Raw genomic sequence first — 16,623 nt, forward strand, 5'->3', positions numbered from 1 at the left:
GGCAGTAACGAGGTTTCCGGGCAACTTCACTGAAGCGGACTCTTTCTAGCCAAAGATAACAAATTTACCACATTTAGCCAACTTAAAAAACACAGCTACCTAGGGAACGTTGCTCATTTATTTATTCATAATTTCCAAGGTGTTTGTAGATTCAACGAGAAAAATGGTAAGTAACGCATCGCAACAACAATTACATTTATTTCATCAGCTAGCCTTAGCTAACATTAGCCTTAGCTCGCTGAAAACGCCTTGCCCAATGATATACCCAGTACTATCAAATGATAACTAGTTAACTCTTGAACGACAGTCGTTTGAGCTTGACTTGATTATTTAGTTAGCTAAGTTCCACATTGTACAGCAGTTAGCTGTACAACTAGTTAGCTTAACTTTGTGTCGCGCCGGTGCGTTGTTGTGGACAAAGAATGGACAGGAGTAGTAGGTTACTAAGTTTGCTGTCAGTCATCGTACCCATTAGCTATGACATATGGTGATGGAAGTGAATTATTATCAGCCGCCTATCAACTGGCTAAAGTTTCGACAAAGTTTGTCGGTCAGCTTTGTCAACTGTTGATACGTCCAAGAAAATCGCTCCGTTGTAAATGGCACCATTTGCATTGAACAGCGCACACAATAATGGGCGTTTTTTTTTCAGTCGCGTATCTATGATTATCTCTAGTTAAGTAGCCAGCAGAGCTATTTTACACGTTAAGCTCATTGCTTTCACTCTGCTCTCAACTCAGGGTTAGCGTAGAATGGAGAGAGTGGGCTTTGGTGTGGTAAGAGCAGCGCAGCATGGTGTAAAAATAACCAAACCCCATCGCCAAGTGACTGAACTCGATAAATCTACAACCTGTTTTAGTGGACGCCGTAATAATGTTCCACAGCCCAAACTAGATAGACTTGAGCAAATGTGGCAATGGGTCTTTTGCACGAATACCGATGAATGTGGTCATACGAAGGCATGGGGATCCGGTGTTGCGAGCTGAGACAAGCGAATTTTCTCTGCTGCCATATTTTCAATGACATGTGTTGATATACTTTAAATAGCAATGCTTGGGCACCCCACGTCCTTGCGCAAATTGAAATTCTCAGCTTTCAAATTGCCACTCGATATTTGGCACGGCCTTTCTTTTTATGCCATGGTGCTGTTGCGTATTGCACCCATTGCACCACCACATTGAACCGCAGTCTTCTGTTCGTGAATGATCCTCCTTGCCACCCCTCCTTCCTCGCCCCCCTCTTCTCTCTCTCTCTCTCTCTCTCTACCACACTCCTCCCTTCCCCCTGCATTGAACAAAATCATGGTTGGTGCAATAGGCTGACACGGGATCCGCAGTGCATGCTTTACAATATAGGAATGCCACTTCTAAAAACGGCCTCGTGTTTGCGTGAGGATGAAGGCTTGTCCTCCTGCCTGCTTTATCTCTCCATAATTACAGTATTTTTTTGTGGATAGGAGGGAGTATGTAGAATTCATGTTTGTGTTCTGCGTCAAATGATTAGACGGACAGAATTTAAAATCTATAGAGGAGCTTGCCATCTGCCAAGAAACAGCCTGCATTGTCCTATAGCTACCCCCTCAATGTGCTACCCCAAAATGATGTCTTAAATCAAAACGGCATATGAAATCCTGTGATTTATCACTTTTGCAGTGCATCACATGCCCAGTGGTGTGTCTGGATCTTTGTGAAACTCAAAGCCAACACTGTTTTCTGAGCCATTGGTGCTTGACGCACACTGCAGCTTTGTACCATGCTCAAAACAGGACTGCACTGTATTCTAATCTGAGCCACTGCTTGCTTCCGTACCCTTCAGTATGGACAGAATACTCTGTAGTGTGCTTGTTGCCCCTCTCCACTCAGAGGTGAAGCACAGTACTGCCACCCTGGGCTAACAGTGATGATATGGTTTTGATGTTTTGGTTTGTTAAAGACTAACTCCAATGGGGGAAAATAATAATTGTATGTACGTTGAGAACATGGCTTGAAAAAGATGTCCCAGAGCCATGATGCCAGCCTTTACAGAGCCTGCACTACCTCACCTGTTGGCTGAGTGTTGTGTGTTGTGACCACCCATAGGTACTTTCCCGTTTGTGGGACTTACTGTAAATCTACTGTAAATCTTCCATCTGGGCTGGAATTCAACTCCATCACCAAGGGCAATGGTCAGTCAACAAGATGCCAAGGACATGCATATTCAAGGCATCTCCAAGGAAAGGAAAACATCCTTCCCTTCCTTCGATCCTAAATTGATTAAGTTGTTGTTGTTTTTTTTAGAAAAATGTGATTTGTAGAGATGCACCGATCCGATACCAGGCTTCTCCGTAGGTTTCTGATATTGTCCTAAAATGATGGATAAGGAATCAGATGGGGAATGCTATTAACCGATCTGATGAGACGAACTGCAGTTAAAACTCGCCAAACGTGTGTAGTTAGACTGCTGCACAGCTGAGATGGCATGAGTGCGGTGACAACAATAACAACAATGGCTGTGCCTCAATCCAGATGTAGCTGCCTGTTGCCTCTGTCTCCAAAGTCACTATCCTTCCAAGGTGTCATTTGTCTAAAGGTGACTGAAAAGGAACCTGATTTGAGACAGATTTGAAGGTAAACCACTACATCATACGTGTTTCACTTCACACACGGAAAAGACGTGATTCTTGTTGCTAGGCTAAAAATAAACAAGTTGTTTTCTATCCATTTGTCATTGTTTTTAAAGGCTAAATCATAATGTGTATATACTTTTCATGCCTTTTTTATGATGAGGTGGATAGAGCAACTGCACCAAAGTAAACTCACTGGCTAGCTAACCGTCTGTCTTGCATTACAGTTTAGCTAAAGTCAAGCGGACAAACTCATTAGCTAAAATAATGCGATAGCTGTTGCCTCAAAAATGGAGTAAACTTCGGGAGTCGATTTCTCCAAATCAGTATTTAGTAACACTCCTACTGCAACTGGCTTCTTCTTCTTTCTTAATATCGGGAGTTGAGACACATTTGGCATGGTTAGAAAGCTGACATTCACCGTTTTTCAACAGCTGTCAGAACTCCAAGTATGTTTGGTCTGCAGTCTGGAATTACAGAAAAAATGGTGGTCTTTAATAAATAACTTAAAGTTCCCCAGCTTTAGCATGGTGTTTACTATTTTTAAAACGATGCCACGAATGATGCCAAGCATAGCCCATCTAACACACACAGCTTATACAAAGAGCCCTTTATCGGATCGGTGCTCTGTCGTCCAATGCTCAAAGTTCAGTACTTGTAATTGTTATCAGCAATGAAAAAGTTGTACTGGTGCATCTAGTGATTGGCTTCTAAACAGCAGCCTATTGCTGATGCTGAAGCAAGAATTCAAGTTTCTACACCATTGAGAAGTTGAACTATAGCCATGTGTCACTTAGCGAGCGCTTACATTGACCTAGAATTGCGGGAAGCAGTTGCAGTTGAACAGGTGTACCTAATAAGGTGGCCGGTGAGTGTATATTATAGCATTGTGTAAATAGCTGTGACTTCTGACACCACAAATCACAACAGTTGCACATTCTCCAATTCGCCACGTAGACAGTAGGAAACGACAGCTAGCTAAGCTAATAGCAAGCAATAAGTTAAACTTCATATTCCTTCTGTTAGATGTCAGCAGATTTTAACCAGGAAATTTTCTCTAAATATGAATTCTCTACCAGTCAATATCGGGTATGCTATGATTTTAGTGAGTCAAGTAAATTATCGGTGAAATGGGATATTGTTGAACGGGTAGCTCGCAACCAGTTGCGATGTTGATTGGCTAGATAGGCTGTAGTAAGTCAACTGCTGACGATACACACCTAGCCAGTCCTTTTTTTCCTCCTTACTTTGAAAAGTGAACTTCCAAACATGAGTTTGTTCTACGTTGTTGTTACTCTGACATAACAAAAGCATTTAAACAATACTTATTTTAAAAATCATTTTACCATCACCATAGTCGAGGTCAGGGAGGAGCGTTGCCTGAACAATCTTCTTCCTATTATCAAAGGTGAAGTAGGACTTATTTCTGTACAAAAAACTCTCACAAATGCAGCAGATATGTTGCTATGTCCAAACCTGTATGGTTCTCATTTAAAATGTATTGATAAAAAGGACCGCATCTGAGAATTGCTACGCGAGAGCCTTGAGAGAGGGTGGTAGTAAGTCGCTGGGATCACTCCCCTTATGAAGAGGGAGTACATTGGCTGCCTTCCACACATTGGAATGATATCAGAGAGAATGGTCATGTTAAAAATGTGAGCTGGAGGTTCAGATATTGAAAGGGTAGAGAGCTGCAGGAGATATGGATCAAGCATGTAAAAAAAACCCTGTAGACTTTTTAACATCAATCTAACACAAATCATCAAACACTTCCCTGGTAGAAACACAATGGATGGAGAATTTAGGGCCATTGTTAGCCAGTGGGACAACTGTCAGTCTGATCGGGGATCAACCAAGCCAGGCCAATAAAATGTTGGTTGAAGGCGTCATTCTTTTTTTTCTTTTTCTTTTTTTTTTTTTTAAATCCATAATTATGTTAATATTGGATAAAACTTGTAGAGGGGGAGAAGAACTACTGCCTTTCAGTGATGGTTTTTTTTTCTTTTTTTTTCTTTAATTTTTTTTTTTTATAACTGCTTTCCAAAATGTAGTTGGGTCACCACCAGAATCAGAGAGTATTTAAATAGTAACTTGATTTAGCCTTCTTAATCATGGCAGTACATCTATTTCTGAGCTGTCTGAAGGATAGCCAATCAGTGGCTAAATCAGACATTAAAACCTGGGCCCAGGCTAGGTTTCTTTCCTTGATTTAATTCAAAGCTCAGGAGCGAACCAGGGATTTGCTCTATCCTTAATTCTCAACCTTTTAACTGGAGCATGCTTGTTTGCCACAGAAATAAACATGGAGGGGAAAATGGAGTGCTAGCATCAGGAATATAGGAAATACTGGGTAAGTCATTAAACATTAAATGCAGTTCATGTAGAAATCCCTGTACATAACAATCTCAGTTTCTCTTGGAAAAGCATACAGAGATTAGACTTTGGCAGTGTAGTGTCTCTGACACACACAATGGGGCATTGATCACTGATATCATTTACAAAAATGCCACTCGATATATATTTCTGGCATCTATTTGTCAATGAATGGGTTTTTCAAATTAGGCCACGTGGGCTTGGACATTAACTGTCAAGTTTAGATCTCGACATACATATTTAAGCTTGTCTGAGATGTGCGCCAACCAATCAAGGTTGAGATCGCCCATAATTAACATTTCTGATGCATAGAATGGGAACAATTCAGCAAGTTCATCGAAAGCACAAGTTTCAGCAGAGGAGAGGTGATGGGGGGGGGGGGGGGGGTCTATCACTGTCAAAGTAGTGGCATTACCTAGACACACACTTAACACAAGGCATTCAAATTGCCTGGGTATAGTAGAGGAATTGAATACAGACGACAAAACAGTTTTTTACCAAGACAGCAACACCGCCACCCAGGGCTCTAAATTGCGACCAAATATTTGGCAGTACGACCTGGAATATTTATTTGGGAGTAAAAGTGCGACTGGGACCATCTTTAGAAAATGACATGCAGAGATGGTACTGCTGTAGATGCGTTCTCTGACATGAATTGCCTCCTTCTTAAATGTCAAACTGAAGTTTTTGATTGGTTAGGTAATGTAGGGGGTAAAGGAGATTGTATGTTTCTGTTTAAGAAAACGCCCCGTTAGATTGACGGAGAGGCAGAGGAGACCGGTAGAAACTCACACAGGATTGTTTGTTGTTCCTCCTATGACATTTTATAAGATGTTTTGCACAACAAAAATCACAATATAGGGTTTATGCCTGAACTTCATAAGGCATCTCTGTAAAAAGTCCAATTGTAAGGGGGAAAAAATCACATGTTTAAGAGATGGTGCAGGCAATCCAGTTTAGTGCTGGTTTACATGCACACAGAAGTGAAAGTGATGGGGGGGGGGGGGGGGGGGGGGCGCAGCCCATATGGCCACAAATGTAGATTGTCAGTATCAGACGATTTGAATTTTACACTTTGCTTTTCTGTAATTCTGCTGTCATTAATTTAACTCACCCCTCATATGTAGCAGGCCTTTAGAGATCTACTACACTTATCTGTAGTGTTGTTTACTCCCCTGTTTTGAAGGGATGCTCCTAAAACATTTTTGGGGTTCTCTTAAACTAGAAAACGTTTCACAGAGTGAAAAAGTTAATTTTGAGACCTGTCACCACTTCTTCCCGCCCGATCAGAGTCAGGTCAGACATTGTAGCCATCAAAGGTAATATCAGCGTCCGATACTGATTTGGTTAGCCATGTTACCAAGTGGATGAAGGATTAGAATAAAGGTGAAATAAAACTGCATATAACCTGTCCCCTGAAATGAGCCCTGTCACCTAGCTAGGTATTTTTGACCATCACAAGAATGGAAGTGCAGCGTGCACACAACCACACACACACACACCATCTCAAGCAACAATTGGTGTACATATGACGAGTCAAATGCCCACGTTGGTTAAAAACACATGCTACAAAGAGGTGGTAATATGCAGTGTGCTACATTGACGACCCTGTTACCGCCCCACTAATTATAGCAGGTGTGGGTATTTCAGGCTGCGATGTATTTATACCCGTCCCTCATCACACTTCCTCAGCCCAAAGTGTGCGTGTTGACTGACTCAGACAGGCCTGATAAGACCTTGGCAATCGGGAGGAAGAATTGAGGCCTCAAAGTAGAGGTTGCCCTCATCCACTGTTTTAGGATCAGATTAAAACCATTTAGGCGATTTACAGTGATTTTTTTATTCTTTTTTTTCCTTTTTTTTTTTTCTTCACATTTTCATTTATTTTATCTTGGTCTATCCAATTTGTTTTGCATTAGTCTCATTAGTCCACTATTATGTTTTTTTCTTTTACTCTGTGTTGTCATGTCTTGTGTTTTGCCTCATGTACCTTTTGTATTAACTGCTTTTATTTGCATGCGCATTGCATTCCTGTGTGGAGTGTGCTATACAATTCTTACAAAGTCTTTTGATTATTTATTGATCGATTATTATGCCTATTCCTAACCTTTTACTTTCGGGGGGGGGGTAGGAGGGCTATATGGCCAAGAATGTTCTCACAAGGTATTTTTCACATTGGTCATAACAATAATTATCATGCATTACATTAAATAATGCTCTGAAGTTTGAAGGGCATGTTCTGCTTAGGTGTGAAGCCTGAAGAAACGAGAGGGTTCAAAATGTCTTAAGGCAATACCAGACAATCAAAAATAGGCAAGATCTATAAAAAAAAATATATATATATAGATCTAGGACCTTTGAGCAACACAGGCTGTGTAGGTGGCACAAGGCTTCACGATAAAAGTGTTGATTATCAATCGTCTTTGTATAAAGCCATAAATCTGTTTTTATATATGATACTAGAGCAGTCTACAGTAAATTGATTAAGAAGCCATTCATTTCTCTAAAGGCATTGGCCTAGAATTGTATGCGCTGACTGTAAACAGATTAATTCATTTAATCCAGCAAATTATTGAGAAATTGATTGTCAAACTATTCAAAGTCAGCACCGGAGCTAAAGCCTGTTCAAGTCAATAGTAGACAGAACTAGCAACTTATAAAATGTTTTGGGGGGGGGGGGAAAGGTTGGACAGTTAGGATGACAAACTGGAAGGCACGTTAGATCTACCAACACAATAGCAACAAGGGAAAAGATCGCTTCTCCTCCGCTCTCGCCGCTGCCGTGTGTGTATCCTTACGAAGAGCCGAAGAAAAACAGATATATCAAATTAAATTGTTGTTGAGCGGGGATGCAGGACAGAAAACTAACTATCACGGTAACAGCCAGCACATATTAAAGGTTACGGAATCACTTTTTTTTGTCGTCGCCCAGCCAGAGTTCAAATATAATTATCCTGTTATATCATTTCAGCTGAGTTTTTGCGAGAGAGATGATCACTTTAGTTTTGTTATGCCGCTGTTGTGGTGGTGTAGATGAACAACGTGCGGTAATAATGAGGGAGATGACACACATGTTGACTTTCGCTGTTGATGGCTCCCAAAGATCGCTTTCGTTTTAAACAACAGCAATGAACATTTCACATCGCGAGTGTGATAATAGAACCGGTACATGGACATAATGTGTGCTTGCTTTAAAACGAATTCTAACCTGCCGATACATGAATCGGCATCCATCCATCTGTGTAGTCACTACTTTTTAAAAATAAATAAATATATAAATGATAATGCATGTTGGGCGGAGAAATTGATTCATAAATTTGAGGTTCTTGAAAATTACAATCAAGTGCTTGAAAAAGTGACTTGGCTTTCTCATGTCTACAGTGCATTCAGAAAGTATTCAGACCCCTTCACTTTTTCCACATTTTGTTGTTACAGCCTTATTCTAAAATGGGTTCAATTCATTTTTTTCCTCATCAGTCTATACTCAATACCCCATAATGACAAAGTGAAAACAGATTTTTAGAAATGTTTGCTAATTTATTAACAATAAAACATTGAAATATCACATTTACATAAGTATTCAGACCCTTTACTCAGTACTTTGTTGAAGCACCTTTGGCAGCGATTACAGCCTCAAGTCTTGTTGCCTATGACATTACAAGCTTGGCACACCTGTATTTGGGGAGTTTCTCCCATTCTTCTCTGCAGAAGGGGTCTGAATACTTTCCGAATGCACTGTATATGAACCCTAAAGAACTAGGTTTCTTTGGTTAGAGACAAATCAGTGGGTGATTGGCACCTGATAATAATCCTGCCGTGTCTTTGTTTGCAACAGTAAATGATAGCACCACATAGGGTATTGTCCTTAGAAGCCCCATTTTCCCTCATGTACATCTCAGACTGAACAGTGACTCCAAAATTCACTCTTGTGTCCTCTCGTTTCATACAGGCTGACCAACTGACCGAGGAGCAGATTGCTGGTGAGTACTAACCCCAACCCAGAATTGTGAAGACATGCCCAATCACAGGATTTTAAGTCAAGAAGTAACTTTAGTTGCTAGGTGATGATTCTGTGTTGTGTGCTTACTCAGACTCACCAAGAGAGCTCTTGAAAAATGTAAATTTGAGGCGTGGGGTAGTGGAGAACTCTCATGGTAATGGTTACCTTTGCAATGGGTCCATCTCAATTATCTTAAGTGTCTTCCTTCATCCTTTCCTTTGTCCTCCATCTGCACTGATCTGGAGGCTTCTCACCAGTCCATTTCTCATGTTGTGTCAGTCTGGACATTGACATGTACTGCAACCATTAGCCGTCTATAGCGTCTGTGCTAATGCCTAGCTGCCTGTCCCCTGTGTGTCTGATCAGAGTTCAAGGAGGCGTTCTCACTGTTTGACAAGGACGGCGATGGCACCATCACCACCAAGGAGCTTGGCACCGTCATGCGTTCCCTGGGTCAGAACCCCACAGAGGCAGAACTACAGGACATGATCAACGAGGTGGACGCAGATGGTAAGAGACTGACACACACTGGCTGTATCTTAGAACTATTTCCTTGATTCAGGGCTCCAGAGTGCAACCATTGGTGTTGCTAATAGCAACCTAATAGCTTATGAGTTATGCTGCGTTTCAAGTGATGCAACTGTTTACGGAGCTTTTGCACTTCAGCCAAAACATTGTTGCTCATTTCCCTTGAGCAGTCACGTTTAGAATAGCTGCTATTGAAAAAAACACTAAGCGGTATTTTTTGCCTGTGAAGTGAAAGCCATACATGAAAACAGATATTATCTGGATTTAAGTTATTTGCTACATTGAAGTTGGGACAGTGTATATACACACACACACACCCTCAAAATAAAAGCTGAGCATCTCTACTTTGATCTCATGGTAGTTGTTTGATTTCAAATCTAAACTTTTGGAGTATAGGGCCAAAAGAAGGAAAAAATGCTTCACTGTCCCATTACTTAAGCAGGGCACTGTATATGAACTTCTCTCATCTATCAAACCCTCAACTATATATCTATCTACCTCATGGTTAAAGGAGAGACAAGGTTAAAGTAGAGATTTTTTCAGGTTTTATTTGATGGTATTTGTGTACATATTGGTTCCACCATTCAGAAATTACACCACTTTTTATGCATAGTCACCCATCAAATAGAAGCTGAGAATCTATACTTTAACCTCATCGTGATATTTATTTAAAATCCAATCTTTTGGAATGTAGAGCCAAAGGAAAGAAAAAAATGCTTCACTGTCCCATTACGTATGCAGGGCATTGTAAATCTAACCTTCTCATCTATATGGCTACCCTACCCTCTTACTACCCTATCCATACTTATCCATCAATACTTATGAAACTCTTCATTTTATTGATCTATCCCTCCCCTCTCATCTGTACATTTTTTCATCTAACCTTTCATCAGTCTGCCTATATGTTACCCTCTGACCATCTTTTATCCATTGGTCCATCGAACTTTCTCATCACTTTCTTTCAACTACCCAGCAAATCTATGTCGTCCAAACCATCTTTTAAACCATTTCCACAACCAAAATAAGATCACACAAAGTTTCTTCTGAAACTTATTTTTCTAGTTGAAGTATGTGGATGAAATGTTCCATGTTTCCTTTTACCCATAACTCTCCCGTTTTGTCTAAAGGTAACGGGACGATTGACTTCCCTGAGTTCCTCACCATGATGGCGAGAAAGATGAAGGACACAGACAGTGAGGAAGAGATCAGAGAAGCCTTCAGAGTCTTTGACAAGGTATGGAAGCGCAAATATGTAGAAGTTGCCCCCCAACCACTGGGGAGGGGGGGGGGGGGGAAGAAGTCTTCAGTCTTTGGCAAATTGTTTGTAATGTAGGCTAATGTAATGTAATGCAATGTCATTTTAATGTAATGTATTTCAATGTAAGCCGGGCTCCCCTGAAAAAGAGACCTTGGTCTCAGTGGGACACACTCTATTTTAAAGTTCTCAACTAATTCCATTGATGAGACACAAAAAAAACATTTCTGTTGTTGACATTAACATTAACTTGCATAACAGGAGAACAGCCACAACATTGTACAACAATGCCTCTACATACACAGTCGGCCTAATGAATCTTGTATGCTCCATTCATTACATTTCTATATGCAAAGTTCAGCATTGTACCCGCCTGAACGGTAACCAGCTGTCTCATCCAGGTCTCTTCAACAAACACGATGTTGTTTGAGATGACTGCTCTCAACTGATCCCTTCTAATTTCAGTGACAAGTGTTAAGGGCTTACAGGCAGCCGAAAATATGCGGGACAATAGTGCAATTGCGAATCGGCCACGAAATATGCATCTGTTTTCATAATGCAGCTATTCGCTACATTTCCTTGCATGCGTCTCTGTGCGCGAATACACACTTGCTTTACTGCAAGCACACATTTAGTTAATTTTGTAAGCATCAAGTTGCACTCCAAAATGTGCTGCTAAATAATGTTTTACCCTCACAAGTCTAGGCACAAATTCGAGCCAAACACTTGCACTGTAGAGCTCTGTGATATAATATTTTGACATTGTGTTTGGTTGGGCTGAACAACTATAACCAATGTTTATGAGAATCCGTTTTTTTTTTAGATGTGGAGAATATGATGGACCACTTTGTGCTCTTGTCCGTGCCTCTGCCACTGTTGTGTAATCCACTGTTTGTCGTCGTCCTCATGTCTCTTTAACTGTGTTGCTGAGAGGATGGCTTTGTTTGTTGACAGCGAGTGGAGTATAAAGTTAGCCGCAGGGGCTTTTTGCAGTGCCGTAATCTTGAGTCACAAGCTAATAGGGAGTGCCCATTGACTGGGCTTATATTGCTTATTGCTTCCCGCAGTCTGGAACAATACAACCCCCTTTTAGTGTGTGTGTGTGTGTGTCCATCCTTAATATTTAGGCTACATATATGTTTGTCATTTGCATCCTTTCAAAAGGGTTATGATTGTGTAACATGTAGCCCATATTTGTCTAACTGCCCCCCCAAGAACCTCCGCTGTCATGGACCCAGTCTATATTGCAGTCCTTTCATTGCTTTTAGCAAAGAACTCCTCACTGAAGTCCATGTCAACGGCGTGCCCATGATTTGTTTACCATTGTTATGCCAGCTAGGGTGCCAGTGAGTTTACAGCATTCCCCTGCTGAGTTTGTCACCTCCCAATGCGGCTCCGGAGTTTAGCAGAGCCAGAGATAAAACGGGGCCAAGCTGGGTGACTAGACAGACCAGAGACATGATTATCTGTGGGTCTGGCACAGACACAGCATGGGCCATGTTCTTGTGCCAGGAGACCAGTCAGACCCAGCAGGGCTCACTCCAGAGAGGAGTGTGATGCTACTGAACAGTCATGACAAATGTACTGTGTTGACCAAACATGATTCCTTATTGTGTAGCGTATTTGTGACAGTTCTGTGCAGTAGCCTACATTTGTATCTCTGACGTTATAAAAACATTGTACCATCACTGATTAAGCAGCCCACTGGGGATATTCCTTCGTCTATGGCTCTGTCACATCAGAGCAGAGGTGTTCTTCAGTCCTTCCCTGGAGACCCACAGGATATGTAGGCTTTTGTTCCAGCCCAGTGCAAACATGCCTCTTCATGGGTTTGTTGATGAGTTAGTATGGACCTAGAATGAAAGCCTGCCCCATAGTGTGTGTCCACAGAACCAGGATTTAAGAACACTGCTTTAGACTCAGAACTGCCCCCAGATAAACCCTTTCCTCTCTGCTGACCCCTGTAGGATGGTAATGGCTACATCAGTGCAGCAGAGCTGCGGCACGTTATGACCAACCTGGGGGAGAAGCTAACGGACGAGGAGGTGGACGAGATGATCCGCGAGGCTGACATCGACGGAGATGGGCAGGTCAACTACGAGGGTGAGATGCTCTTCTCCTCTCTGCTAGATTATTTGATTCTCCAGCACGATTCGACAACGAGCTCTAGCCCTGTCCGGTTGTCCCTACTTCTTGCAGATGAAGGAAGCAAGATGGGTGTTAGCACTATGGTGTTTCCATCAGGTGGCTATTAAGTACTCTCGTATTGCTTCCACCTGCTTCCCGACAGATCTGCATACCAACTCAGTGATATGACACAGCCATGAATTGATGGGGCAACTACCAGCAAAAAAAAAAAAAAAATTGTGCAAAGCAAGATCATTAACTTGCCAGCCTTTTTGACACATGGCTACCTCTAGAATCCCTAACAAGCTAAACATCTTGCTCTGGTGAAGTTAAAACATCTCTGAAGTCTTCCCACTTTACGTGGTCATATTGCTGAGTATACCTTAAAAAGCAGTTAGGATTCTTAATTTTACTCTTCACTCCATGTTGCTATCATCACATTGATTGTAAATACTTTTCCCTGTTTTGTTCTTCATTGCAGAGTTTGTCCAGATGATGACTGCCAAGTGAAGTGTGCTCTCACACATTTCTCTCTCTTACATTGCTTGTCCTCCTAAGATCACTCTGTCTTTAAGAAATAACTAAACAATAATCAAAACCAAAACCTAAAATTATTCAATGTACAAAGCTCTGTAATTGTGGTTCCAAAAAAAAATCCACCTTACTTCTGAGGTATCTGTTATAAAGAATAACTGCAGAATCCCAATAGAAGTTGATGGACCAAGCTTTTAACAAGGCTGAGACCCTTCCTCTAGACAGAGCCTGGTGAGTCTCCCAGATCTTGACTAAATTTGAGGTAAGAGGAACTGAAGGGGCAGAAGGATAAGAACCCATGCCGAGATGGCTGTCTCTTTCTTGCTGAGAAACGCTCTTAAAGTCATTTCACGCCCTGAAAACAATTTGACAGCGTCACTCCAAAATTACAGTGCTAATTTCTAACACTAAATTTGGTAAAATTCTTCTTCTTGCATGCACCCCTTCTGTGACAGTTGCATGTCACAACAAGGTGGTTGTGATCCCAACGGAGATTGTGGATTGTGTACACACTGGAGGTATATACATAAATATATAGCTATATATATATTTGTAAAATACGTGTCACTAACGGTTGATGAAAGAGTTTCAGTGGAGGAAGTTGTATTGGTGATGGGTTGAGAAGAGCATTCTTCTGTCCTTGAGCGTCTGTGAGGAGTTAATTGAAAAGCACTGGTTGGTTTTGTTTTTTATTTATTTTCTTTTGTCTGGGCGGGCTGTTGTCTTTTGTTCGGAAACATGGCTTTTAATTTCACAGCAGCACTGACCCAAGGTGGAGGAGTACCTAGTTGTACAGCTTCAGGATGTTGATTATGATAACACTTTGCTGTAAAGATATTAATCTGCTAACAGATATTCTGATACAAATATAAATGTTATGCTTTTTAAATGTATGTTATCAAATATTAATGTATAAATTAAATCCTTAGTCACAAAAATATATATCAGTGTATCGTTAACTTTGCATTGCCTATTGTTGATATAGTATGACCTGTGACATGTTTTATCCTTGGTTTTGAAATGTGCCATAATACTCCAAAAGCCTCAACCTCCTTGTAAGATGACTCGTATTAAATTAGAAGATATTATAAATACATATCTAAATATTTACATACAATATACAGTGAAACCTATATTTGCACTTAGGGGTAAACTGTATATTTTAAAGTAAAAAAAAATACAATAAAAAAATTAATACAAATTTGCTGTCGTTGCTCCTGCTAGAACAACTCATTTGTCTCTTGTTCCTGTTGATGTGTCCAATCCTCACATTGTAGTCAAGTGATCCAAACTTGTATCTGTGCACCGCTTACTATTCTACTGAACAGAGTATATAACCACAACTATATTTCTTTTGTCAGGGAGTGACAGAATCCAAGTGAGTGAAGAAAAGGAGTTTCAGATTAAGATGAATTGGGGGGGTTTAGCAATGGAATATAGAGGGTTGGTTAGAATATGTTACAAACGGTTAATGGAATGAAGTAAAACTATCAGAGGTACATTACTAAAATATTGAACTTCCTCAGAACTCTAAATGTAGCCTTTGCTTAGTTTTTGAGCAGCTTTTACTGGCTACCCGTGATTCAGGTGTTTTGAAAATACATGGTTCGGGACTGTTAAACCTCTGGAGGTAGCGTACACGTTTAAAGATGTGAAATATTAATGTTTTCCATTAATAAATAAATTGACTGAACTTCATTAACTGTCTACTTGTGTTATTGTGCCTTTTCTGAGAAGTTTCCTTTGACATTGAGCGACTTGCATTTGTATAACGAGTGTTTGCACAGTGCTGTGGCCTCGGCCCACCTTCTACAGTACCGCATCTAGTAATCTGCTCATTGTATTTGGTATGAAATTTATTTGATAAAATTTGTAGCCAACTGACCAGTGATGTCAGTGATATGGCATACTGTTGATAAAGATGGGGAAGATTGATTGATTTCATATACAGTGCCTTCAGTAAGTATTCACCCCCTGGACTTTATCCACATTTTGTTGTTACATTCCTATGCAAATCAGAGATCCTATAAAAAAATAAATAAAATAAAAAAAGATATTAATTCCAAAATCACATGAACTATTATTGCATTAAGATGGACTGAATTCAACTTATTGAGTGACTTGTTGATGACTTTTTTGCACTGAGCACATTTTAGTGTCAGGGGTGAATACTTTGACTCAAGACATTTCAGGCTTTCATTTTTAATTAATTTGTAAATATTTCATTTTTCACTTTGATATTATGGGGTATTTTGAGTAGATCAGTGATGAAAAAACATCTGTTAAATCTATTTTAAAGTCAGGTTGTAACAGAACAAAATGTGGAAAAAGTCCAGGAGATGAAGACTTACTGAAGGCACTATACATCCCATGTATATGTACTGTATCTGTCTCTGAATATACTGCATCTGTCACTGTTTCAAACTAATCAGAAATGTACTGAAGTATTACTTCTGAGATGCTTCACCCAAATAAGACACAAGCATGGCAGCGCAGCGTGATTGCTGCGTGACACGAAGGCTGGGTTTTTAATTGTCTTCAATTCCCCTAGTTATCTCTGCCAGTAGTCATCCCTGCTAGTTCGTGGCTACGTGATATAGCTGAGTCTACCTTTAAGATAAGAATACAGGAGTGTATTCAGTGAGTTGAAATGTTCAGATAGCTGCAGATAGAAGTGCAATTTGTAGAGCTGACTCCCTCAGTCCTCAACAGACACCCATTGTTCAAGATAAAAATTTGCAATCTGAATGTTCAGTAACAGTAGAACTTCCTGAATAGGCCCCTGTGCTTGCAGTTCCATAGATTGAGTCAATTTAAACTCAGTGCATAGAGTGTTTGTATCCCTGCAAGTCTCCCAGTGGGCTGAGTAATCCCATCCTGTGCCAGGCGGCCTCTCGGATTGGGTCAGAGGAGGTCACCCCGGCCTCCATAAGAGGAGCTATCCCTGGAAGAGGCACGCTATATTTGGTGGCTCATGGGATTGCCACAGGAGCCTCTGGTAATCCGGGCCAGTCAGGGTCACGACCCTTCACCCCAACCACTTGAAATGCTCCCAAAGCCCATTCACCTAGCTTGCTATGGACGGGCAAGAGAGTCAATGGTGTGGATTTAATCTGGGACAGGTGGATGTGATTGGGTGTTGGTATGTTACAGTAAGTAGCTCAGGTAAATTAATTTGGAAACTGAGGAAGAATCTCACCCAGT

General features: G+C 40.7%; 1 protein-coding gene across 2 annotated transcripts; it reads left to right on the plus strand.

Annotated features, from left to right (window-relative positions):
- LOC310801807 (calmodulin-1) lies at positions 1-15,117 on the plus strand. Of its 2 annotated transcripts, none has more exons than XM_083665960.1 (6): positions 1-170; positions 8,925-8,955; positions 9,342-9,485; positions 10,631-10,737; positions 12,726-12,861; positions 13,367-15,117. In XM_083665960.1, exons 3-6 carry the CDS (start codon positions 9,416-9,418, stop codon positions 13,393-13,395), a joined length of 342 nt encoding a protein of 113 aa, XP_083522086.1. In that variant the 5' UTR covers positions 1-170; positions 8,925-8,955; positions 9,342-9,415; the 3' UTR covers positions 13,396-15,117. The 2 variants fall into 2 exon arrangements, with proteins under 2 accessions (XP_083522086.1, XP_083522085.1); XM_083665959.1 differs by having other exon boundaries at positions 1-166.
- The last annotated feature ends 1,506 nt before the right edge of the window (positions 15,118-16,623 follow it).

This window comes from Argentina silus (genome assembly GCF_951799395.1).
Source record: "Argentina silus genome assembly, chromosome: 3".
NCBI classification, from domain to species: domain Eukaryota; kingdom Metazoa; phylum Chordata; class Actinopteri; order Argentiniformes; family Argentinidae; genus Argentina; species Argentina silus.